This window comes from Argopecten irradians, chromosome 6, assembly GCF_041381155.1.
Source record: "Argopecten irradians isolate NY chromosome 6, Ai_NY, whole genome shotgun sequence".
Lineage (NCBI taxonomy): Eukaryota > Metazoa > Mollusca > Bivalvia > Pectinida > Pectinidae > Argopecten > Argopecten irradians.
Genome location: NC_091139.1, coordinates 29253175 through 29278697, shown reverse-complemented (window position 1 = coordinate 29278697; position 25523 = coordinate 29253175). Strand labels below are relative to the sequence as shown.

The window sequence follows — 25523 nt, the reverse complement described above, 5'->3', positions numbered from 1 at the left end:
TTTGAAAAATATGTATTGTATTTTTTCAAAAAGTTTTCATTTATATGTACCTCAAAAAATACAATGACTTTTGGGTATTCCTGGACAAAGTAATTGAAGTTCTCATTGAAGACCAACAATTCCTCCCACACTGGGAGCACAGATCTGTAAAAATATCAATAAAATGTTTTATGCAAATGTTCAACATATGGTTTGATTAAAATAGATTTACATCATAGTTAATTACCTTCTACTGTTATAGAATTCAGCATGAAAGTGTTTGAAAACCAACTTTATCTTCTAGGCAATTAAATTAATTCTGCAAATTTAGTGATCTAAGTAAATTCGCTAACATTTATCTCTGCAACTTAACATCTACATCCTTTATATATTGATAGAAAATTCCATCAAATTTTTAAATGTCAATCTCGGCAAACATGTTTTGAATGAAAACCGCCTTGTCCTGTTAACCTATAACATAGATAGAGTAGTGTTTAATAAAAAAACTTATCATATATTTTTTCAGAAGATTTACAATAGCGTTGTTCAACTGATATTAAAGAATTTATGCTAAAAGTCTTCAACAGACATCACATGAATATTCAATTACCCGGGTACATAAGTTTTCAGGTGATATAAATTTAGATAAACCTGTCCAATAGAAATCGATCATCTTACTTCTGTTGTTTGAAGTCAAATGGCTGCGTCATTATGGGCATGATTTGTGTGATGTTGTCGTTCTGTGTTTCAAAATAAGCAGACACAGCTCTGTCCCTGTAAAATACAAACAGAACATAACATTAATACAAAATCTAGTCCTTACAATACATACTCTGGAAATGTCAGTACAATGTAGAAATCCATCCTATTTCAAATAAGGAGATTCATAGGGAAACCTTCATCATTTAAGGAGAAATAAAATCGTGAAATAATAATCTGATAAACCTTCCACATGTACCGATAAAAAAATCCTAAGATGAAGATCTGAAAATTATTCAAATGTTTATCAGAACAAAAGGGACTTACTTCTTCTGTTTTGCAAGGTTCTGTCCTGTCTCCTCATTAACAATGTGGACACGCACCATCGGATGTAAGATGTGGAAGTCATTTTTAAGTTTGTCTGTGCGATGAACTGTGACAGCCAGTATCTGCCCGTCATCTTCTATTGCCTCTCTCTCCTTACGCTGCTCCTCCGTCTCCTCTAATACAACTGGAGAAATAACAACGGTCAGGTAAATAGACAGTATTAAACGAGAGAGAAGGAACCTTCCAATCACAACTGGAACAGCTCAATTGTATTGTGGTATTTTTTTAGGGATAATATTTTTGTGATTTGTTGGATATGGAAATTGTTGCAAAATTTTGATCCAAGAAAAAGATGAGTAAGATATATATAATTATATTCTTGTTTCAAAATATCAAAATTTGTATTTGTTTAATTTTTTTTTTTTTAGTGTAAAATTGAGAAAGTCTTTAGCCACAAAAAAATATAAAAGGAATTTAAAATGTAACATATGTTTACTTTACATGATAAATACTTTATCAATCTCTAACTTCTGTTTTTTAGATGAAATTGTGTGTTATTTTCAAAATGAATTTGCATCACTATGTACTTAGAACTTACCAGGTGCTTTCTTCTTTGTTCTCTTCACTTGCTTCACCTCTGTCTCCTCATCATCAGCATCCTCTCCTTCAGCATCCTATAACATATAACACTTAGTTCATTCTACATCAGATATTATCTGGCAATGTTGAAGTTCTTATATTTCAAAAACAACATCACAAAAGACACCATTGGTGTATCCAATAGTATATCATATGTATGCTTATACAGTCTTCACCTATTGAAATAGATCTGTTAAACATTTAGTATACATAAACCATAGTATTGTGATTTTCATACTTGATAATATCGAGGGCCTGTGCCTTTTTAATTAGGGAAAATGCTACATTTTCGATTCATGAGTAGATGTTTTTCTTTACTTAGGAAACTATTAACATTAGTAACATTAAATTGGACAACACAATATAATTTCTATAAAAGGGATCTTTATTTATTCCCAAATATATACCCCAAAAAAGTCACTGCATAGTCAATGTTTTAATCATATATACCTTAGTTTCTTCCCCCTCCTCTCCTTCCTCTGTCTTCTTCTTTTTCTTTTTGCCTTTACCGGGTGAAGCCGGTTCCTCATCACTCATAGGAGCTGAAAGCATCGCTTCTTCCTCCTCTGTCCCCTTCTTTGCTTTTTTCTTCTTTTTCTTTTCTGGCTTTGGTGATCCCGTCTCAGCTGGAGACATGGCTCCTTCTTCCTCCGTTTCCTGTTCTCCTTTCTTCTTCTTCTTTTTCTTTCCAGCTTTCGGTGAGGTAGGTTCTGATTCTAGTGGAGATAATGGCTGTTCTTCTTCTTCCTGTTCACCATCTGTCTTCTTTTTCTTCTTCCGTTTAGCAGGCTTCGGTGAGGCCGGTTCAGACTCCGGTGACATTGGACGTTCCTCGTCTGTTGCTTTTTTCTTCTTTTTCTTTGTCTTGGTTGGAGTAGGAGGTTCCTCTTCAGTTGCTGCAGCCTCCTCCTCTGTATCAGGAGGCTTTTTCTTTTTCTTCTTTTTCTCTACAGGCGCCGAGGGATCTAATTCTAGGATTGTCACTGACTTTTCTTTAGGTGAGGCTAAACTTGAGTCATCCCTACAGGAACAACAAAAAATGAACATAAATAGTCTACATTATGGTTAAATAAAATACTACATATAATTAATTTTGGTAACAATTACGATATCTATCCTGTTCCTTATAAGTGTGTGATGATACTTTTTTTTCTTTAAAAAAATCTCTCAGACATAACCCTGGTATCAAAATCTATCACATAGAGATCGAGTATGAAACATATTCCATACTTCTTTTTCTTCTTCTTAGTTTTCTTTGTCTCGTCAAGAATTTCAAAACCTTCATTGTCTTTCCCTTCTGAAAACAAAGAAAAAGCATTTTTGAATTAAAATCACATTTCAGGTACAGTTAAAGTGACAATTCAGTCTAAGAGAACATAAAAATGTGTACATATATCGGAAAAAACCAGTTCTAAAGGAAATTAGATCAGTCGGTTTTACTGTGATATGCCTGAAAAGCCTATGGTTGTGACATGTGTGTAGATGTTCAAACTCGCTCGCTGTCCGCCATTACACATTGTGGTCGAACTTCTTGTATGCCGAACCCTGTCCCTTGCTCGTAGAGTAATGTAACTTTTGTCTAGAACTGCTCAAATCGCTCTGACAGCAGTGTGTTTACCTTACCAAGTGAATTGTCTTGCCTAAAAATCATTTTATCACCTTCTCAGTGTTATGTAGTTTATTTGTTTAACGTGCCTGACTTTGGCTCGGGTATGGGTACAGCGTCCATATTGTACCTGCTTAATCCTATTGATCAACGATTTGATATTTCAACGAAAATAATTAAAATATTAAACAATAACGTGGAATTTGTCAATATTTTATATTATATGTTTCATAAGAAATGTAGAACAATACATATATGCCATATTTTGCTTCCTGGTTATGTAAAAGAATTAGCCTGAGTGAATTTTCCCTTTAAACCATGTTAACTCAAACTTGTATACCTTAACCACCTATTTATTAATTTTATTCATCAAATTTATTAATCTATCTTAAAGTGTACACAGGAGTGGTACGTATTTCTTCACCACCTGTGTACAACTTTCTCGTAGTGTTGTATATCTGTCAATCTACACAGCATAGACCACTTTTCAGTAATTCCATAAAGGTCTGTGATAAGGTCAAATGATCACATTAAATAAAAGTATTTTTCTAAGTTAAAATGAAAGTATTTTTCTAAGTTTTAGATAAAAGCTATAGAAAGCTCAATATTATGCTACAATCATGCATTTAGCCATGCAGGTTTGATTGATTTATTTGAAAAATTAAAAAATCTTGTTAACTTTCAGTAAACAGATATGAATAGGTTCATCATTCTAAAAAATGTAATATAATTAATCAAATATTAAAGGCTTCAGCAATAATTAACTCATTCCAGCAGATCTACCTACCCATATCCTTCAGTTTCTGTTTCTGTTTGTTACTTTTCTCATTCTTTGGACTATTTCCAGGATCGTACGTGTTGGCTTTGATTGCAGCATCCTCATCTTTCTGTAGACCCTCGCCCTTTCTTAGAGATTCAAGCTAAATGAAAACCAAGTTATTTATTTACTTACATATATGTAAGCTAATATCAGCAGTAAATGTTTCTAACACTTTCATACTCTCATGAATAGCAATGAGAAGTTTATTTTGGAGTAAGGCTATAAGCTTATTTCAGATCTGATCAGTTGTTAGCGCAATGGCATCTCAAAGTTTGGCATTTATCCACATTATGTAAAACTGGTCTTTTATTTTCCTATATACATTATTTAAAGTCATTGAAGTCACAATATTGAAACAAAAATATGACCTCATTCCTACTGACATTTTATATCTATACAGCTATCAATATAACAGAAATAAGACCACATTCCCAAGATTTGCATTTACTTAGTCATATAATCATAGAACTTTCAGTTTCAGAAAAAAATGATGTTCAGTAACTTTATAAAGCAAAAGGTTGATATATAGACATCATAATACATACCACTGATTCATCTGTTTGCTTTGCTTTCTTTTTCTTTTTTGTTTTTGCTCCTCTGAAAAAAAAAAAAAAAAATAATAATAATATGCTTCATCTTGGTACATTTCATATCTTGCAATCATTGAGGTTTTTAATAGATAGAATATGCAAATATGTGTATAGAATGGTAACTGTTATTTGTATTTATACCTACTCTGTTGCTTGGCCAACAGCCTGTTGCAAGAGCTGGTCAAACTTGGATTTTGTGTCCATGTCAGCTGAAAAACAAACAATCATAAATAATTGGTTACCAATCTTAGTGTATAAGTTGAACATGTAATTATTCTTTAAAAGCTTGGCCTAAATGTATCCATCATAGGCATTTAATTGTATTTTATCAATGTAGCGGCCAGACAGGGATTCAAACCCGGAACCCTCCGATGACTAGCCCAGTACTCTACCGACTGAGCTACATGGTCACCATTGATCAACCCAGTCCAATCCCGCTACAGTAGAAATAATTATTAAGCAATGATGATTTTTCCCAACTGTACTGCATCATTTTCCCAAAGATGTTATTTATATACACAATTTTGATTCTACCACAAAATTGACCTACTGAATCTGTTGACAACATTAAGTTAAGAAACTTATTACTGTGTGTTATCTAAGGATCTAAAATATACATTACAATTACCTCTAAAATTGTCACTGTTTATCATGCATTTTCCCTTACACAAATGTATGTACATATATTTGTTAATCAGCAAGACCTTGATCCTTGGCTAGCACTATAATACATGTATATTGTAAACTGTGCTGACCACACTTTTTGTTACATTATGATATTATGAAACCCTAATGTACATCCTGACTGCAAAAAATATGTGTTTTTTTTTAATGTAAGAAAGTTATCCAGATGAGATAAACAATATATATATATCAACAACCTACATGAATACATGAAACAAAGCACAGTTTTTTACCTTTTGCATATGTTCAAATAAGAATTACACATTACTTGTTATCTTACCAAGAGGAATTTCTTCCTCATCTCTGGCAGGTTTTGATGATTTTGGTCTGGCTTTTTTCGTTTTCTTAGCCTTTGTTGGCGTTGCTACATCTGTAAATATAATACTCCAAAATAACTTCCCTTGACGCCTTTAAATATGTTGAAATGAGAAATGACCATCAATATTATTGTAATGATGACGGATACAAATACTGTACAGTAAACATAAAACGAAGAAATCTGATGAAAACATGCACATTTAAAAATAATCTTAGTCCATTTCTGTTCCTTTTTATTTTAAATATATACAGTACATATATCTTGCTTATCATACTCAATCGGGGGAATATATCAATATATACGGGTAAAACTATTGACATTCGTTTAATGCTCATTTTGAAGACATGGTAGTAGTTTAATTTTCATTTAGCAGCTACTGTACTTTTTGGAATGTCAGGTCTATTCTTGTCGACAAAATTTTTCAGCAATTATTTCGACATATCTGCGCCTCGCACAAGCATAAACTAATTGAAGCATATTTCTTAATAATCAAAAGCAACAGAAGATTGTAAATAAAATTACACAAGTGTCGCAAAACGCATCGAAATTTGTGAAAATGTGCTAAAAAATTTAAAGTACACACCTGTATCCGCCATTTTTGTTTATATCTAGCAACACTGCCTAAGTAAACGGATTCCTGATTGGTCAATGAAATTGCAATTTGTTAAGCGGGAGACGGGAGGTAACTCTTATAAGACTGAACATGCTAGGGGTTTTCAAATAAGAATATTGACAATTACATTTGTAGCAAGTTGTCATATGTGTCATAAAATCAGACTTATTATTATATCTATTTTCTCCAAAATTGAAGAATACATAAATAATGACAATTTACATGAAAACAATAAACAAAACAATAAAAAAAAGTAAATAGATAAGTCTAGTAATTAGTAATATATAGTAGTTGAGATTTAATCATGTCAATATATATAAAGATCACATGGTTTCAGCAGTCTATACAAAAAATACATTTCCTAATCTAAACTCCCCTAAAGCACTGTTTGAGAAATCATAGGCAAATTCTTTACCCAACAAGGTGTTACATAAATCAAAATCTGTTAAATTGTGAAGCGATGACATGAATTCTAATCCAAAATTGGTTTTTTTTATCACAATGCAAAATAATATGGGTAACATGATCATTAAAAAGCATTCCACAATATTGACATAATTCTATACAATTTGATATTCGTGATTTTACACAAACATTCAAAATACAATGCACATGCTTATTATACTGTGGGAACTTTACAGCGAGTTCCCAAAGAAAGTGCAACCTATTTTTAGGGTGAATACATTTTAATCTAATAAAATCTGTATCATTTGACATACGTTCTAAACGTGATCTTTCATCAAATTTCACTTTAAGATAAATCATCAATGCCATGGCAATTTCAACACATCTTGTTAATTGCTGCATTTTTTTTATAGTTTTGTGCAATTGAAGGGGACAATAGGGTATATTTAGGCAATTTATTTTTACGTTAAAGTGTATTTTTTTGCAAGTTATTTTGTAGATTATGTAATATGTTTTTGTAAGAGCCAACTTTTGTTCTTCCAATATGCAAAATATTGAAACAGGTTTTTTTATTTCATGCAGAATTGTTAATATGAAGCATCAAAATAGGCAAAAACGGTAAAAAATACGCATTTTATTTTTATTAAAAATTAAGAGGTACCGGTAGTTCTGATAAATAAAGTGTATTAAATTAAAAAGCTAATTATTGTAGCATTGCTATAAAACAAAGTTTTGCAATTAATTATTTTTGCATGTTTTATAGCAACTCCTACATAACATGCGTGTGCAGAGAGAGTATCGAACCAATAACAAAAGGATTGGATACTCGTCCAATGATTTCCTTATATGGTGATACAAACACCGCCCCGCTTCTGGTTGAGCTTTCACGAACTCTTTCGGTTTAGTTTAAACATATCTTATTTGAACAAAGTTAGCAGGAATTAGTCACAAGTTATACAACTTTGGATTGCCCTCTCCCATACAAATGTATATGATGTTACATAATCAAATATACAATAGCAGCATTAATGATTGCATATCAAATTATATGTAAAAGAAAGAAAAACAAGAAATAGATAAAACATCAGCAATTATTGGTAGTCACATTTGATTTGTTTATCCATACAGGCACCCACGTTTTATAACTACACGTATAATTGTTTAAACATTTGACATTCATGACGTGACTAATTCCGTGCATTTGAACATTAATTTTATAAACAATATAAAATAATATATAATAATAATAATGATTTTAAAATACATATCTTACAAATACGTTTTGGCATTATTGTTCTTTATAAAAAGATCACAAAACAAGTTTTGACAATGAAATGCCAGCAATTATCATCAAACAAAACGATTAGTATTTCTTATATATTCTTGGACTGTCAGGCGTATGCTTTCATTATCATTCGGACAAAGTGCATTAGAACTATTAAGTATCAACTTTAAATTAATATTGGTATTATACAAAGACAATTTTCTCATGAGTATGACACGGTGGTCATTGAATTGGTCACATTGAAAGGAATAATGAAATTAATTTTCTATAGGAAATAAACAACGACACAGATGGTGATAAAACAACTAACTTTGAATAGTCATTATAAGGATACAGCCATCCCATACTTAATTCACAACCATATTCTTAAACTGGCAAAATAATTGATTTATACATTTTTACAAAACAATTCCTACTTAAAAGTCTAAATAAGTTCGAAATAAATCAGTGATATTCGGGATTATATTACCAGGTTAAACACTATATCTACAAGTTTAAATGATGTGATGACCTTTATTCAACTGTTTCAATTTTAAAATACGAAAATATTCAATTCTAAGTGATTATGTATTTGTAAAAAGACGAGCACCTATTCGAGAGTATCTGCAATATCATTGATATATAAGTCAAAAAATAAAAGAGGATAAAGAATAGATCCCTGGGAACCTCCTGCTCATCCGAATAATCCGGTTCAACAACTCTTTCATGTGTGGTTATGAAGGATAGGGATATTCATGAGTGTTCAAAAGTGTTTTTCTCTCATACCTCGACGTTTAATTGCAATTTTACTACTACGATTTTCCACCATTTTAATATAATTAGAAAAAAAAACACGACTGCAAGTCAAATCTCAATACATGAAAATTGCGTGATATTTTCAACGTTTGTTTGAGTCGTTTAAATAAGACCCAGCCTAGTTTTTTTTTTAAATGTACCGAGAAAATAATAATTTGGTTGACGTGTAAATAAGGCTCCCTTGTTTTTTCACATAAAAAGTGGTCCTCAGTTGCGCTCTGTATCGAAAATTAAGTAAAAGGTTTATGATAACATATTAACTTGATATCAACTAATTATTAATTGAAACAAAAACAAATTTCAGCATCAGTTCTGCATAGTTCAATCGCCACACAGTAATCGAAAATTTATCACCTTGCCTCATTCTTATTATTATTTTGACAATCTTTTGTTTTGTATTTTAAAAGAGATTTTAAAATTTTTAATTGTACGTCAATTGATGTGATATTACACGTAAATTAATAAAAAAATTGAAAAGAATGCCCACATGTTTAAACCTCGTGCACTCCGTGTCCATTCGTAGTTCACACCGTGTGCACAATGTGTAACCTTTAGTCTACTACCAGCTGTATGTATTTTTTTTATTCATTAATTGTAAACGTCGGGTAGTATAATAAACTCTTTGACGTTAAAATTAGCTCGGACAAGAGCTGTGTGCGATGGCGGTAAGTGACAATATATACAGACATTTCTCTATATAAATACGTCACTGATTATACTAATTAAAATTCATGTTTTAATTATATTTTATTTGGTCCCGTTGTCGTTGTATATATTATTTCTGGAATGGCAAATTAGTACTTTAAATTTATGTACCTACATTTTGTTCACTCTCAAATTAGATCAGATATATATATACCTTTAAGAGTAATGTTTACATAGAAATCAATTCCTATGTATGCTTAGAATAACTTTTATTTTATTTCAATTTTTAAACGCTAAATATAATTAGTGAATTATTTCTTTCAAGTGATAAACTGACATCCGCGCACCTGCAGTTAAAGGGAAGTCACTCTAAACACAAAATTACTCGCTTCTAATTCTACTAATATCCCATAATGCATTGCTCACATATTTTGACTGGACGCATTTTTACCCATTTTCACTAACGTTGTGTGTAAAAGAGCAACTATGTAAGTGATTTTGCTTTATCGATTGACAGTTTATATGCTTCTGGTAACGTAATGATTATTCTGTACACATATGTGTGTGCCATGTATGAAACATTCGCTGAAAGAAAATTTGTTTCCTGTGTTTTCATTTTGTAAACAGGATCATGAAATATGGCCAGTCGTTTACCTTAGCGACACAATTTGAAAACTTCATTTCATTTCAACAAATCGGTGCCATTATATTCGGTTTTGTTCATCAGTGATAAACGACAATGTTGTGAAATATTTATCGTCACAGCTGAGCAGATAAGCATGATTTGGAGTGGGGGGGGGGGGTGATAGGGTAAGATGTTTCACCTTTTTGACTATGCTTGTGATAATTGTGATATAAATACTTATACATGTACTTGATTAACATATTTTGACATTTATAACTTCAAGTAGCCCTAGGTAGAATGGACCTACATTGCTAATGGTTGCTTTTACATTTTTTTTTTCTACTTTTACAGGAGTAGAGTACCAACTGCAAGTGGGGGTCGCCCCAAGACAGGGGCTAGAGGAGCAATGGGAACAGGTATACACTATACAATTATACATACATCAAGTTAAAGTTGGAATGAGATAATGTGATAGCTTGCTTATCTGTGTTATTTAAGAAGGATGTAATTTCAGCCTTTTAATAACAAGCCTAAGATCTTAGGCCTTGGGCGAAGACTTACCTATAATTACAATATAGGAGTGAAGAATGTGGCAAAAATTGACTGGGTCATTCTTCATGATCAGATCAGTGACCAGTGTTCAGGGGTCCTGGCATGGGTTAAAATTCCGGTCTTGTCCTACATTTTGTTCTCTCTTGTTACACTCACATTAATCTAATTGGTATATCTTGTGAAATAATATTAAGTCATTTATTGCTAATGAATCAGTGTCTTTTAATTTAAAAAATAATTCATTTTGGATAGCTTTCCTTTGGTAATTAGATTAATTCAATCATTCAATGCTTATTCTCTAACTAATAGCTGCTGGGATACAGCCTGGAACTGCATCAAGACTTACAACAGCAATGGTAAATAACTTCCTATCTGATGTCAGCAATAATTGATATATAAATATTAAATAGTTTCTTTGTAACACCATCTAAGATAAAAAATAACGTACATATAGGATTTGTTAATAAGTTTTTATTCTTAGCAACTTGTTTTATAAGTTATTCTCTGATGAACATGTTAGAAAAGATATCAAATTGTTATCCTCAGAATTTGATGCTAGACACAAGTATCCAGTATTTGATATCTTGGTCCCAGAATAATGAATGCAGATACCAATGGTTCAGTCAGTGTAGAATATTAAAGTTATTATCCTTGTAATATAATTTAGTATAAGATAAACACAACATCAACATACTTATGTAGTATACATACCCCTGGTATGTAATTTTACATTATAAAACAATTGTATCCACAGAATCCTAGCACCGCCCATGTAGTATACAAATGTAATTTTACATTATAAAACAATTGTGTCCACAGAATCCTAGCACCGCCCATGTAGTATACAAATGTAATTTTACATTATAAAACAATTGTGTCCACAGAATCCTGGCACCGCCCATGTAGTATACAAATGTAATTTTACATTATAAAACAATTGTGTCCACAGAATCCTGGCACTGCCCATGTAGTATACAAATGTAATTTTACATTATAAAACAATTGTGTCCACAGAATCCTGGCACCGCCCATGTAGTATACAAATGTAATTTTACATTATAAAACAATTGTGTCCACAGAATCCTGGCACTGCCCATGTAGTATACAAATGTAATTTTACATTATAAAACAATTGTGTCCACAGAATCCTGGCACTGCCCGTCCAGGTACCAGAGGTGGCTCATTAGGAGGTGGAGTAGGTAAGTAGAATTATACAAAAAAAAATGGAGGTGTTTTTCTGAGAAATATTTGATAAATAAATAAGTTATTAGAAGTTATCAGTATTAGTTTTTGTGTTATTTTCTTAAACAATAAATTAAAAAGGAAAACAATCTTAAAACAGACTCTGAAAGAGGGAAAGAGAATTAAACTGAGTTAATGTTTTAATTCCAGAATAATGGTATACAGATACGACATTGTCATTTGAAATAAGTAGGATTTTTTTTTTTTTTGACATATGTATGTTCTACTTATAGCACTGAACGCCCAGGTAAAGGTTGTGGACAGACCAATGACACAACAAGGACTTGGAGGCATGAAAACTGGAGTCAAAGGTTAGTAAGAGTCTAGGCCAACATTGAATTTGTGTTTCATTGTACAAAAATTACCACCAAAAGTTTTCAAATTCATAATAACATGACAAGACTGAGATGAACGTGCAAACAATAGAAAACTTATATTATTATTTCTTTATTCTAAGTAACAGTCAAACTCACAAAATAGATTCTACTGTCCCTTGAAGTTTCAAGTGAGTGTACCATTATTAGAGATATTATTTTCAAAATATGTTGTAAGCACATAAATTTATGTCAGTAAAAATTATCTGACTTTGCATACATCATGGAGTTATCTGCTCTTGTGTGTATGTAGGTACTGACTGTTGCCACATTACTATACATCGGTTTGTGTTAAAATGTCAAGTTTTTTTCTCCTAATCACTAGATGAGATAACTCTACAATATTATTTTGTGATGTGATTACAGGTTCAGGACCACAGAGACAAGTCCAGGATAGAACCTACTTTTTAGGACTAATCAGGTACAATCATACGATACATTGGCCAACCTCTCAGTTACACTTTGTAGTTACTTATTCTTTTCCTGATATTTTATTCAGAATAACACTGTTAATTCCAGTTGTAAAGTTAGAGTACTTCATTATTTGTAAGTAGTTTGAATTATTCTTTGAGATTATTTTGAATATTAGATAACTTAAGTATAAAGTAGCATTAATTACCGACTCTTCATTTACAAATGTAATATTGCTGTAATTGTAAATATTATCAATAAAGTCTCTGTTTTAGCACATAACACATATTTCTGAATTGATAAAAAACAACATTTTGTAGTGTATTGTTCATGAAGAGATTTAATGTAATGCTATTTTAAAGTTGTAGGGTCTATAACTTTCGCTCTTTTGGTCATAGTGAAAACTGTTTAAGTGTTCTACATATTTTTCTCCATCTGCCTGAGGTTTAAACTTTCTAATTTTACCACTTTTTATAAAGTTGCAGCACTGGAAGTATCTTTAACTATAAAATTAAAAAATCTTTTTAACGTGTACACGTGAAAAATAGGCTCGAAAGATGCCGAATCATTCCGAACTCTTCCGAACATCGTCGCGACAATCTCGAAGTAAAACGAGAGTTGTGAAACCAAGAGAAAATATCAACAATTTTTCATAAACAAAACATGTGGTCGACCTCATCAGACTCTATCTACAAAGAAAATAATGCTCGCACATTACAATATTTGATACACACAACATTTTAGGGTAATGTGTAAATTGGATGTTTCAAATACTCAATCTGTGGACATATACCAGCATGATTTGCTCATATAGGCCAGAAGGAAAACGTAAACAAACACATGTGTGCTTACGCTAGTTACCTGGCTCACCACGTGCAGGTCGTGTCGAACGTCAGTCACGTGATACGATTAGGAATCGGACAAAACCCGAAGTCACTGAACATGGCGGTGATTGAAGGCGCTTTATTCAAAACCAGGAATATATGATTCCTAGATTTCGGCTCTCTTATAGGCCGACATATGCTTTTGCAGAGCTAAATCATCAAGTTACATGTCAATGTTTAAATATCAAATGTTTAAGTTACATATCGTTACAGTGAAATTAGCAGCAATACAACTTTAAGATTTAATTTGTTTTCATCAATAAAGCATTTGTTTAAATATTGTTTTCAGGAGTAAGATTAATGAATTAAATGCAGAGAATGCCAGATTGAACAAGGAGATAGACAGTACACAGGATGAAAATTCTACATATCTCACATATGAAAAAAGGTGGGTATATCATATTCAAAGTTCTTAAGAGGTGCTAGATACTATATACATGTTCACCTCATGGACATAACCAGCCCTTTTGTGCTGGAATTATTGGATATCAAACTTGTTTGAAAGGGATACAAATTGGGCATGGTGCCTTGAATGAAAAGATTACAATGATTAGAGAAAGAAAAACCTGTATGAGCCAAAAGAAATAATTTAGTAGTAATAATGAGTTGGAACGTCCACATTGTGTATTGCCTGTTAAAAAAGATGTGATTTATTTCAGAGCTGAGCAGCTTGCCATCAAGAAGTTGAAAAGTCATTATTGTGTATTGAAAATTAAATAAAATATGATTTGTTTCAGAGCTGAGCAGCTTGCCATCGAGATCAGAGATTTACAAGGAGAATTGGGTGATTACAATACAGTAAGTCATTCATAACTGAGGAAATGCGATACATGTAGTAATTTTATCAGTTTTCATTTAAATGAAGATCGCCTTGGAACCTTGATAATACTTTTTGTCGACACTGTTGGACTTACTTCTTTGTCTCGTATTTAAATGCACTGATTCTGTATCTGTTGCCTATTGATATAATTAAGTACTTCAATAAGTAGTAAAGTTACCTACATTAAATTGTTTTTGCAAAATTGTGAAAAAAATTCTGCACCAGTATATTTTGTACATAGATATTTGAAAAAGAATAAAGGACTTTGTTGTGACCACCATGAAAACAATCAGAGTCAAAAATCGCTCATGGTTTTACTGTAACAATTTTTCCAGTCTAATCATGAAATGTTTTTTTTTTGTTATAGTTGGTTGACAAGTTGACTACAGATGAAGATATACAGGATGTTGAATTTGATCTAAATGATGTAAGTTTGAATATGTTTAAAAAAAAGTTTGAAACAATTACATGTTGAGCAAAAAGTGATCGCAAATGTTGTTTCTCAACTACAGATAGAATTTCAAAAGGCTATTTAAATTTTATTTTTAATATTCTTTCTTGTAAAGGTTTCAAGTTAAAACATAAATCATCAAAATTTATAATTAAAGTTTTCATTTCTGAATGCTCTTACAAGACTAAACAACAAGGCTGAATTAACTCAGTCACAGGAGAAACAAAATCACATTTAAGTTGTGTCTATTTGAAATAAAAAATGAGTTCTTGCATCAGTAATGTATAAATTGTACAGTTTTGATGGGTAGTTTATGTTTATATATAATGATTCATTTTTCAGTTAAAGAATAGTAATGAAAGAGAGACAAAGAAGATAGAAGAATTATTTGAAATTAAGAAAGGGTAAGTACATCTAAACAAGATTAAGTCTATAGGTTAGAATGACGAGCCTTTCTGTCTACTTTTACACGTTGATACATGTATTTTGCCTGGTATCTAAAACCTATAATAGATAATGGAATTCCTGATTCTTTGATCTGATAATTTAAAGATGCTCCACCGCCGACAGTGCATAAATGATATTCATCATTTGAACAATAATCAGTGTTTAATCGTGTATATATATGTCTAATTAACACAGAAAATAATATTAAATAATTTATTTTGCCTTTGGTGCATGTGCAATCAGTACTTCATTTCATATAAGATATAGTGCCACAGAATTTTTTCGGGATGCAATTCATTAATTTTCATATTTTTAACTTAAAGTAAAATTAGAAGGTTAAATTGTTCAATGGTGGTAATGGTGTAAAGTAAGTAACTTTTGTAAAAAATTTGTAAAAATTTTGAAAAATACTAAATCGTCTGCTTCTGTTTTTGATAGTGAAAAAATACCATTTGACAGCAGTGGAGCATCTTTAAATTATCATTATCTGTTTGTTATACCACTACCATGAAGTTGGGGAATGTCCACTTCCCATCACCATTTTATATAAAAGTGGGGACAGTTTATGTCTTGCAGGCATTTCTAGTTAACATTTGTTTATTGTTCTATGTGTACTGGTATCTTAGATCTCTAGGCTTTCAGTGCAAGAACAATCATGGTAAAAAATTCCTCTGTTGCATCTTTTGATTCAAATATTTTGATTTTTTTCTTCCATAGAAAAGAGGAGGCTATTCAGCAGCTTGATCAAGAGTTGGACCAGGAGAAGAGGATGGCTGACAACCTTGTTAATGATATGGTAGGTAGAATAGCTGACAACCTTGTTAATGATATGGTAGGTAGAATAGCTGACAACCTTGTTAATGATATGGTAGGTAGAATGGGTAATAATTGTCTTATCAATTAAAGGAAGATACAATATATCATCATCATCTTACAGTTTTAGGGGATTTTTGCAATTTATAGATAGAATTCACATCTTTCAGTGTTTTACCTATAAAGGATTATGAACTTCTGAATTATATAGTCTCCTTGTATCTGATTATTGTGTAGAGCCCCGAGATGAGAGAGAAGTATATGAAGCTGAAGGATATGAATGAACACATGCTTCGGCAGCTGGAGAAAGGACAACAGGAACTGGACGTTCTCAACTCTAAAATAGATACACAACAAGAGGTGAAGGGTATTCCTTAATGAATGTGGGTTTTTTTGGCCATGCCAAAGATGCTTACTTTGAAGGTTTTTATATGCATCCTTCAAAATAAAAAATCTGTTTGTGACAAATGGACAATATCTTTGATTTATAATTATAAACAAGTTTAGATGCTAGTAACAACTTTGTTATTAAGATACAAGTATGATACAGTTTCCATTTCCAATTACTGCTTAGTGAACGGTTAAAATGCATTTTGTCGGAAAAGACATAAATGGGTGTCAATTTGTTTTACAGGAATTATCTTTGTCACAAGTCAAGCAAGAAGCTGGTGAGTCTCTCAGAAGATTAATGATAAGTGTTGTGAACAGTTTTAAATTTGTGTATTAAATAGGAGTCGCGATGGGTGAGTGGTTTAGAACTCCCAACATATTACCACAAGCCCTCCACATCTTGGTTGCAAGTTTGAATCCTATGTGGCAGTTGCCAGATACTGTCCGCTGATCAGTGTTTTTTCTCCTGGTACTGCGACTTTCTTCTACTGTCTAAACCTGGCATGTCCTTAACTGACCCTGGCTGTTAATAGGATGTTAAACTTAATCAAACCTAACCTAACCAAAGTATTATTATTAAATGCTTTCTGTTAATATGAAGAAATTGTGAAAACAAGAAGATAATATAGGCTTTGTTATTATAGTTGATGTTTGGTATTAATATTTATAACAAGTATTGCTTTATTTCTAGTGAGACTTTACGAGCAGCTAAATGAGTTGGAGTCTAAGAGAGACAGCCTCATTGAGGAGACAAAATCGACAATGTCACCCGCTGAGGAACGTGAACGTCTACTGAAACAAGTAAAAGAGGACAACCAGGAGATTGCAAGTGTAGAAAGACAGTATGTATTTTCTGTATAGAAAATTAATTTCTTGTATTTTTATGGCTGATTAGAAAGTCAACATTGATTGTTACATAAATATTTCAACTGTAAGTACAAAAAGGCCTCCATCGTTGAGCATTAAATCCAAAATTAACTAAACAATAAGTCTGTTTATTACATACGTCTGAGTCAGAAGGATATAGCATCTCTGCTGAGTTCCATTATGATAAGTATTTTGAACACTTGTCTATAGTTGAACATATTTAACTTTAAACCCCCAGTCTAATTTGAAGTAGGTTGTTGGTGTCGACCAAACTGTGGAATGATTGAATCCTTTTAAGTATTAACTTAAGTTACTCTGTTGACTTCAATGTTATAAACTTTATTTTTCACATATATTTATACTTGTCAAGAAATATGTTTTTATCATCATATAACTGTGGATACAAATTGTTTCTAGAACAAAGGAAATCAGAGAGAAAATTGAGCAGATGCAAGAGGAAAGTCGACAGCTAGATATTGATATAGAAGAAAATCAGGGTAAGTTATTAAACAAAAGAAATGAAGTTGATTATCTTGTCCAGTAATACATCCACCTATGTCTTAAAGTGAAATAAAAATACTAACAAATACTTATTTATTATTTTTCAGTCAGGCAATTCTCTATGCATTATCCATAGTTTTAATAAATATAAAGATAACTTGGGAAAATCCTTGTGTATGTTCATAGAACATTTATGATTGATGATTATTCATAACTGTAATGGTATACAAGTATCTGTTAATCAACCTCCTTCATTAAACTAATGACATATATGTTGATATGTATTAAAAAAAATTAAAAATACATAATTATTTGCAGGTGAAAGAAATCAGAAATATAAGGAACTGAAGAAGCGAGAGGAAACAATGGATGGTAAATAAAATTATCAAATACATGCACAACTAATATCCTATTGTTACAGAAATGTTGCTAGAAAACAGTAAGGCTTCCTGAATTTTTAACAGAATTTTTGGAGGATAGTGTATCAATGACATATCTAAATTTGAATAACATTTTCTTTGTGATACCTTTAATGAATCCTTGAAACATGAACAAACATTATCAGTCTTCCAACTTATTTTTAAGGAAGATTTTTTGAGTTCATAGCGAATTCAACCCTCAGTTTATGTTAAATAACAGGGGACTTTCAGAGCAATACAGATGGAAATAATAGACCAAATAAAGTTTTCTTTAATTTAATTCTTTAAAGAGGATTATATACAGGCTACTAGATGTTCTCCTTATTTTCTTTAGATTGCTTATTATGATTTTTTTTTTTCCATGACAGAGTTCCTCAATACCTTTGAAGAATCTAAAACACAAGAAGCGGTAGGTTTCCTCTTTCTGAAAATGCTTTAGATTTAATTTATGTTCTTTAGAAATAATTGAAACTATATATTTTGTATAAGTTGGTTAAAATACAGGAAAACATATTAATTTACTGGTAAAAGAAATATGTCTATCAATTAAAATATTAAACTTACAATAGTAATGTATTATTATTTTTTTTTTCATTGCTCTGTAGTAAAGCTGTCATTATATTATACAAAATGATATCTTTCCAAAGCTAATGTATTTATATTTAATAGAAATGATAAACATACACACATAAATTTTTTCTTTTACTCTTACAGCAAAGAATTGGTGAGCTAGAACAAAATGTTGTCAGTATCTTGGAACATATAAGCAGGGTGAGTGGAAAATTGTATTGTATATTGACCTCCCAGATTTATCGGTATAATATTGCTAAAGTATTTTAAAGTTTAAGACAGTGTTATAATATTATGTAAATTGATTGTTGTCTTTTTATCAACCTTTAAAATTTTGAAAAAAATAAAAATTGCTATTTATAATTAGGCAAGCAATATTTTCTAAGTTAATGAAAATTAATTATGATTTGTTTCTTTTATTTTTGCTTCATTAGAACATGAGTCGATTCTCACATTTACCAAGTCAACAAGAACTTGCTTCAATGAAACAAGACTTGGACTTCAAGACAGGAGAAATGAAGAAATCAGAAACGACAACGCTAGGTCTAGCAGCAGGTTTGTATATTATGAAGAAATCAGAAATAAAAATTGTAGATCTAGCAGCAGGTTGGTAGATTATGAAGAAAAAGCATCACACATTAGCTATCTGAAACGACAAATGTTAGTCTGGCAGCAGGTTTGTAGATTATGAAGAAATCAGAAACAACATTCTAGGTCTAGCAGCAGAGTTTGTAGATTATGAAGAAATCAGAAACGACAACGCTAGGTCTAGCAGCAGGTTTGTAGATTATGAAGAAATCAGAAACAACATTCTAGGTCTAGCAGCAGGTTTGTAGATTATGAAGAAATCAGAAACAACATTCTAGGTCTAGCAGCAGGTTTGTAGATTATGAAGAAATCAGAAACAACATTCTAGGTCTAGCAGCAGGTTTGTAGATTATGAAGAAATCAGAAACAACATTCTAGGTCTAGCAGCAGGTTTGTAGATTATGAAGAAATCAGAAACAACATTCTAGGTCTAGCAGCAGGTTTGTAGATTATGAAGAAATCAGAAACAACATTCTAGGTCTAGCAGCAGGTTTGTAGATTATGAAGAAATCAGAAACAACATTCTAGGTCTCTAGCAGCAGGTTTGTAGATTATGAAGAAATCAGACACAACATTCTAGTCTAGCAGCAGGTTTGTAGATTATGAAGAAATCAGACACAACCCTTTAGGTCTAGCAGCAGGTTTGTAGATTATGAAGAAATCAGACACAACATTCTAGTCTAGCAGCAGGTTTGTAGATTATGAAGAAATCAGACACATTATTCTAGTCTAGCAGCAGGTTTGTAGATTATGAAGAAATCAAAAACAACATTCTAGGTCTAGCAGCAGGTTTGTAGATTATGAAGAAATCAGAAACGACATTCTAGGTTTAGCAGCAGGTTTGTAGATTATGAAGAAATCAGACACAACCCTTTAGGTCTAGCAGCAGGTTTGTAGATTATGAAGAAATCAGACACAACATTCTAGTCTAGCTGCAGGTTTGTAGATTATGAAGAAATCAGAAACAACATTCTAGTCTAGCAGCAGGTTTGTAGATTATGAAGAAATCAGAAACAACCTTTAGGTCTAGCAGCAGGTTTGTAGATTATGAAGAAATCAGAAACAACATTCTAGGTCTAGCAGCAGGTTTGTAGATTATGAAGAAATCAGAAACAACATTCTAGGTCTAGCAGCAGCAGCAGGTTTGTAGATTATGAAGAAATCAGACACAACATTCTAGGTCTAGCAGCAGGTTTGTAGATTATGAAGAAATCAGAAACAACATTCTAGGTCTAGCAGCAGGTTTGTAGATTATGAAGAAATCAGAAACAACATTCTAGGTCTAGCAGCAGGTTTGTAGATTATGAAGAAATCAGAAACAACATTCTAGGTCTAACAACAGATTAACATTCTAGGTCTAGCAGCAGGTTTGTAGATTATGAAGAAATCAGAAACACACATTCTAGGTCTAGCAGCAGGTTTTGTAGATTATGAAGAAATCAGAAACAACATTCTAGGTCTAGCAGCAGGTTTGTAGATTATGAAGAAATCAGAAACAACATTCTAGGTCTAGCAGCAGGTTTGTAGATTATGAAGAAATCAGAAACAACATTCTAGGTCTAGCAGCAGGTTTTGTAGATTATGAAGAAATCAGAAACAACATTCTAGGTCTAGCAGCAGGTTTGTAGATTATGAAGAAATCAGACACAACATTCTAGGTCTAGCAGCAGGTTTGTAGATTATGAAGAAATCAGAAACAACATTCTAGGTCTAGCAGCAGGTTTGTAGATTATGAAGAAATCAGAAACAACATTCTAGGTCTAGCAGCAGGTTTGTAGATTATGAAGAAATCAGAAACAACATTCTAGGTCTAGCAGCAGGTTTGTAGATTATGAAGAAATCAGACACAACATTCTAGGTCTAGCAGCAGGTTTGTAGATTATGAAGAAATCAGAAACAACATTCTAGGTCTAGCAGCAGGTTTGTAGATTATGAAGAAATCAGAAACGCAACATTCTAGGTCTAGCAGCAGGTTTGTAGATTATGAAGAAATCAGAAACAACATTCTAGGTCTAGCAGCAGGTTTGTAGTTATAATCATACAGTAGTGCCATCTCAATAATTTGTCTATGGTAATGTGTGTTTATGAGTACTTTTTCTCAAATTGAAAAATTTATCATTGAGTATCCCTTTTTACTTTTTCAACAATTTTAGCAGTTTAATCATAAAAGAATTATTTAGTTTTAAAATATTGGCTTTAGGTTTGTGATTTTCCCTCAGGAACTCTGGCCTTCTTCAACTTCTTAAACATATCTTCTGGAACAAGCATAGATGTTGACAAGTGTAAAGCACATACAAACAGATCCTCATCTGAAAAAATCCCAGATGTCTTTGTTTTGCTTGTGTTGATGGATTGTTTATATGCATGTGTAAACAAGGTTAGATATAGAGAATACATGGTTAGTATCTAACAATACAAGGTTTATTTTGGTGCTCGACACGGAAAGCCGAGATGACGAGGCTTTGCCGAGTCATCTCGGCTTTCCGTGTCGAGCACCAAAATAAAACTTGTGTATTGTAAGATACTAACAGTGTATTCTGTTTATCCTGCAACCATTATGGCATTTAAACCGAAAGCAAATTGACAGTTATTTACTTGGTTTTGCCCGAAGCGAGAAGCTTCCAGTAGATCTTTGATGCGGAGGTAAAGATTCATTCACTATACCGAATGAGAGTGTACTCCTGTTTACTGCCGTGGGAAATAAATAAGCGCATTCACAAACAGTATCCGTAATTCTATTCAGTATGATACATCACTCAAACAAAATGAAAATACTCAAAAAAACAATAAATACCTATTAAAGAATTATTTTGCAATACATACCTTTGCCATGAGCCAAGAAAAAGACGACACCGCCATACGAGATTTTCGATAGCGTAAAAATGACGTCATTCCGGTGAATGTGACGTCACGTTTTAGCGGGACTGAATGACGTTCCATTCACCGGAAGGTTCAAGTTCTGGGTCAAGTTAGAAAAAGTTCCGTCAGATATGGAACAAATTCACGTGATCGTATTGACGGATAAAGCATTCGTATTGACAAATAAAGCACAAGTTTATCCGGCAGTAGTTATCGGTCAGTATGTGGGACAGTTGCAGGATAAAATATTTTTTTTTAGTGGAGTGTGATAAGTTAGATTATTTTTAGTGTGTATAAGGTACGTTACTGTACATCATATATATATTTGTTGTAGAGAGCGATAAGCTACAACAAGATCTACAGAAGGTTGAACAGTTAGAGGACAAGATCAATGCCGAGTTGGTTGTATTGAGGGAAAAGATTGACACCATGGAAAAGGAGCTAGTGGAATACTCCGACTTGGACACACTCAGGAGAAACTCAGAGCAGAAAAAGAAGGTATTGATCACTTGTGTGTGACCATCATGCAGTTCATTAGCTACATTGTTTTCAAGTTCAGGGAAGTAATACATCTGGTGAAATCCAAATTAGATATGATTAAGTTGGTTCTGAGATGAAGCATTTTGTTTACTTAAATTTAGTCTAATTATATGCAAAATAAGCAATAGGATAACATAAGGGAATGCAATTAATAATGTAACTGTATTATATATACATCATATTAACATGTATATATTTAGCCTATCATACTAAGCCATTTCTTGAATAGATGAGGTTAACTTTTGGTGTAAAGAGAAATAATAGTCAACAAACGGTAAACCACCTTTCTTTCATGGGCGAATGTTAATGTTCGCAAACTTGTTTTGAAATGGAAATCGCGAAAATTAGTAGCAGCAAAAGAAAGTTGGTTTACAGTAGTTGAGGATTCTGTATTCTTTGAGATGATGACATTGTCCACAGGGACATGACACAAATTTCTAACCAACAGTATTTATATATAAATTATAGTAAAAAAATGGGTAGAAATATGTGCCAGGTCCCTGTGACATTGTCAGGACTCTCGGAATATTTTAAAGTATCAGAAGTGTTGTATGATATCAGAGAGATTTTATGTAATAGGAATAAATGAATGCTTTATAATTTTGATTGTTTATTTTCAGAAACTGATGGACGATAGAATAATTTTACAGAAGCGCAGAGACACCTTTAAGAAAACAATGCAGCATCTAACTGCCAGATACGAGGGATTGAAATCTCACCTGAAAGATAATGAGACTTTCAACCAGGTATAAAGCACAACTGAAAGAATAATGTAAAAAAATTGTTTTAAAGATCTTTGTATATATAAGTATGAACATAAAAACATAGGTTCCATGATTGTGTATACACTGTTATGTAGCCTAGATTGAGACGCCCAAGCATTTTTTTTTAGGTAAATCCAATTATAAATGAATAGATGCACAAGAAGTATTATAATAACAATCAAAATTTAATGCCTGTTAGTTGCTTTAACTCAAAAGTAACGATCAGGTGTATGAGTTCAAATTTTCATTATTATACTTATGCAATAAAATATAAAATTAATGGCATCTTCTGTTTATCATTTAAGCTGGAAAATCTGGAAAGGAAGTGGCAACACCATGAACAGAACAACTTTGTCATGAAAGACTGTATCCTTGTCAATCGTACAATTCCTGTAAAATTACCATGGTTCAAAAAATTTATTTTTTTATTGATCAATTATGTATTTGAAACTTAATTAACATACCCTACTATTATTTCACATTAATATCATATGTAGACCAGTCTGAACATTTTGATATTTTTTATATTACATGTAAATACATGGTTCTTTTGAGTGCTCATTGTAACACTGCTAACCCATGGTTCATTTGATAGCTTATTGAAATGTTCTGTTATCACTTGAGGGCTTATTGAAATCCTTGGTACCTTCTGGTTCACTTAAGGGCTTATTGAAATCTAAGTCATGCTTCATTTTATGGCTTCTGAAATTCATGTCAATGGAAGGAGAACTGCAATCACATGTTTCATTGGAGGGCTCAATATAACTCATATTTCCTTAACTCTGATACTAGTCATTGCAGCCAAGACAATGGAGTGTGATTTCCGTCCGGTCAGCAGGAAAGTTTCTGCAGCCATTGAGGATTACAACACTTTACTACAGAATCAGATGGCCGGCAAACCAAGCATGTGATGGAAAGGACTGGAACTAGAACCCTGAAATGAAACGACAACTTGACATAGATCTGGTGTATACGAATGACTGAACAGTTTCTTGTTAAATATCAGAACGATGAAACAATTCGAGAGTGCTAAGTATATCACTGCCGAATGTGATAATGATATAACATAATAGAACAATAGGCAGAAGGGATCGTCAGGTTGGACAGAATAACATTGGAGAGGAACAATCGATAGTGATAAACATCCAAAATTGCTGTTGGGAACTCTTTATCATTTGTAATGATAGCAAATGTTAAATATTCATTTTTCTCAGAAGATTCATTAATTTATTTTATATCTGTAGAATACATATGCATTCCGTCCGTTTCTGTGATAATAAAACATTTAATGAGAATTTTTATTGATTTGTTTTATTTACAAATTTTAGTTTCATTTGATGGAGTAGAAAGTGAACTTGCAGTATTTTATGATATTTTTATATCCACCCAACTGTATATAATGTGTGACAGAGGTCAAGGTGTGCCACTAGGACTCTAGCTAGCATTTCACCTCTGGGTCCCATGTGGCCATTTGCCATTCGATGCTGAGCATCTTTTGATAGTTTCAGAATTTACTCTGGCTTTATTCCACAACAAATTTCTGTAACAGTTTACAATTTTGCTGATTATTTAAGCATTAAACTATCTTTTTTGGAATCTTTGGTCGATATAAGATACCAGATTTTTGTAGACAATCTTCATATTACATGCTAGCGCAATTTGAAATGATTGTCTGCAAGGCATATCCACTGTACATTGACCATGTATGTCACAAAAAGATAGTTTAATGGCTTTTTTTAATACTCATTTAGAGTGTTTTTGCTGAAAAGATGTTGACATTAAACCAAGAATACAGTTTGATATCAATGGTTTTATCCATACGATTAACTAAGTTTTTTTGACTGTTATCAGAATCCATACTAACATTAGTGATGTGATTATGGTCACGTTTTGGGTGTCATTTATTGGCTGACAGACTTGACTTTGGTTTTGTTAGTTCATAAAGTGATAGACACAAATATGTGATGACAAACACTAACAAATTAAACCTAACAATATCT

At 32.1% G+C, this 25523-nt stretch overlaps 2 protein-coding genes across 2 annotated transcripts in view; one reads left to right on the top strand and one right to left on the bottom strand.

The window, feature by feature from the left end:
* LOC138325568 (jouberin-like) overlaps positions 1-6294 on the bottom strand; it is a 72922-nt gene extending 66628 nt beyond the window's left edge. Inside the window, exons 1-11 of the mRNA XM_069271325.1 lie at positions 6247-6294; positions 5625-5714; positions 4806-4869; positions 4616-4667; positions 4038-4170; positions 2875-2941; positions 2095-2665; positions 1604-1679; positions 1006-1189; positions 658-753; positions 51-144 (exon numbers count right to left, since the gene is read on the bottom strand). Of these exons, the coding sequence (XP_069127426.1) occupies positions 51-144; positions 658-753; positions 1006-1189; positions 1604-1679; positions 2095-2665; positions 2875-2941; positions 4038-4170; positions 4616-4667; positions 4806-4869; positions 5625-5714; positions 6247-6259 (1440 nt within the window). The 5' untranslated portion in view covers positions 6260-6294. The remainder of the gene's footprint in view (positions 1-50; positions 145-657; positions 754-1005; positions 1190-1603; positions 1680-2094; positions 2666-2874; positions 2942-4037; positions 4171-4615; positions 4668-4805; positions 4870-5624; positions 5715-6246) is intronic.
* Positions 6295-9798: 3504 nt separating this feature from the next.
* On the top strand, positions 9799-24818 carry LOC138325567 (intraflagellar transport protein 74 homolog). The gene is made up of 23 exons (XM_069271324.1): positions 9799-9894; positions 10383-10447; positions 10893-10939; positions 11728-11782; positions 12059-12136; positions 12566-12620; positions 13784-13882; positions 14232-14292; positions 14682-14741; positions 15108-15169; positions 15930-16008; positions 16263-16385; positions 16660-16693; positions 17107-17257; positions 17700-17779; positions 18102-18155; positions 18571-18611; positions 18917-18973; positions 19207-19327; positions 22554-22717; positions 23380-23505; positions 23829-23889; positions 24316-24818. Coding segments are annotated over exons 1-23 (1794 nt in total). The 5' UTR covers positions 9799-9892; the 3' UTR covers positions 24435-24818.
* The last annotated feature ends 705 nt before the right edge of the window (positions 24819-25523 follow it).

What these genes read in the sequence shown, in the direction of transcription:
- LOC138325567 (XM_069271324.1), top strand. An exon ending in TAGAGGAGCAATGGGAACAG is followed by an intron (nt 10,448 to 10,892) that starts GTATACACTATA and finishes TCTAACTAATAG; the next exon opens with CTGCTGGGATACAGCCTGGA. An exon ending in TTGAATTTGATCTAAATGAT is followed by an intron (nt 14,742 to 15,107) that starts GTAAGTTTGAAT and finishes TTCATTTTTCAG; the next exon opens with TTAAAGAATAGTAATGAAAG.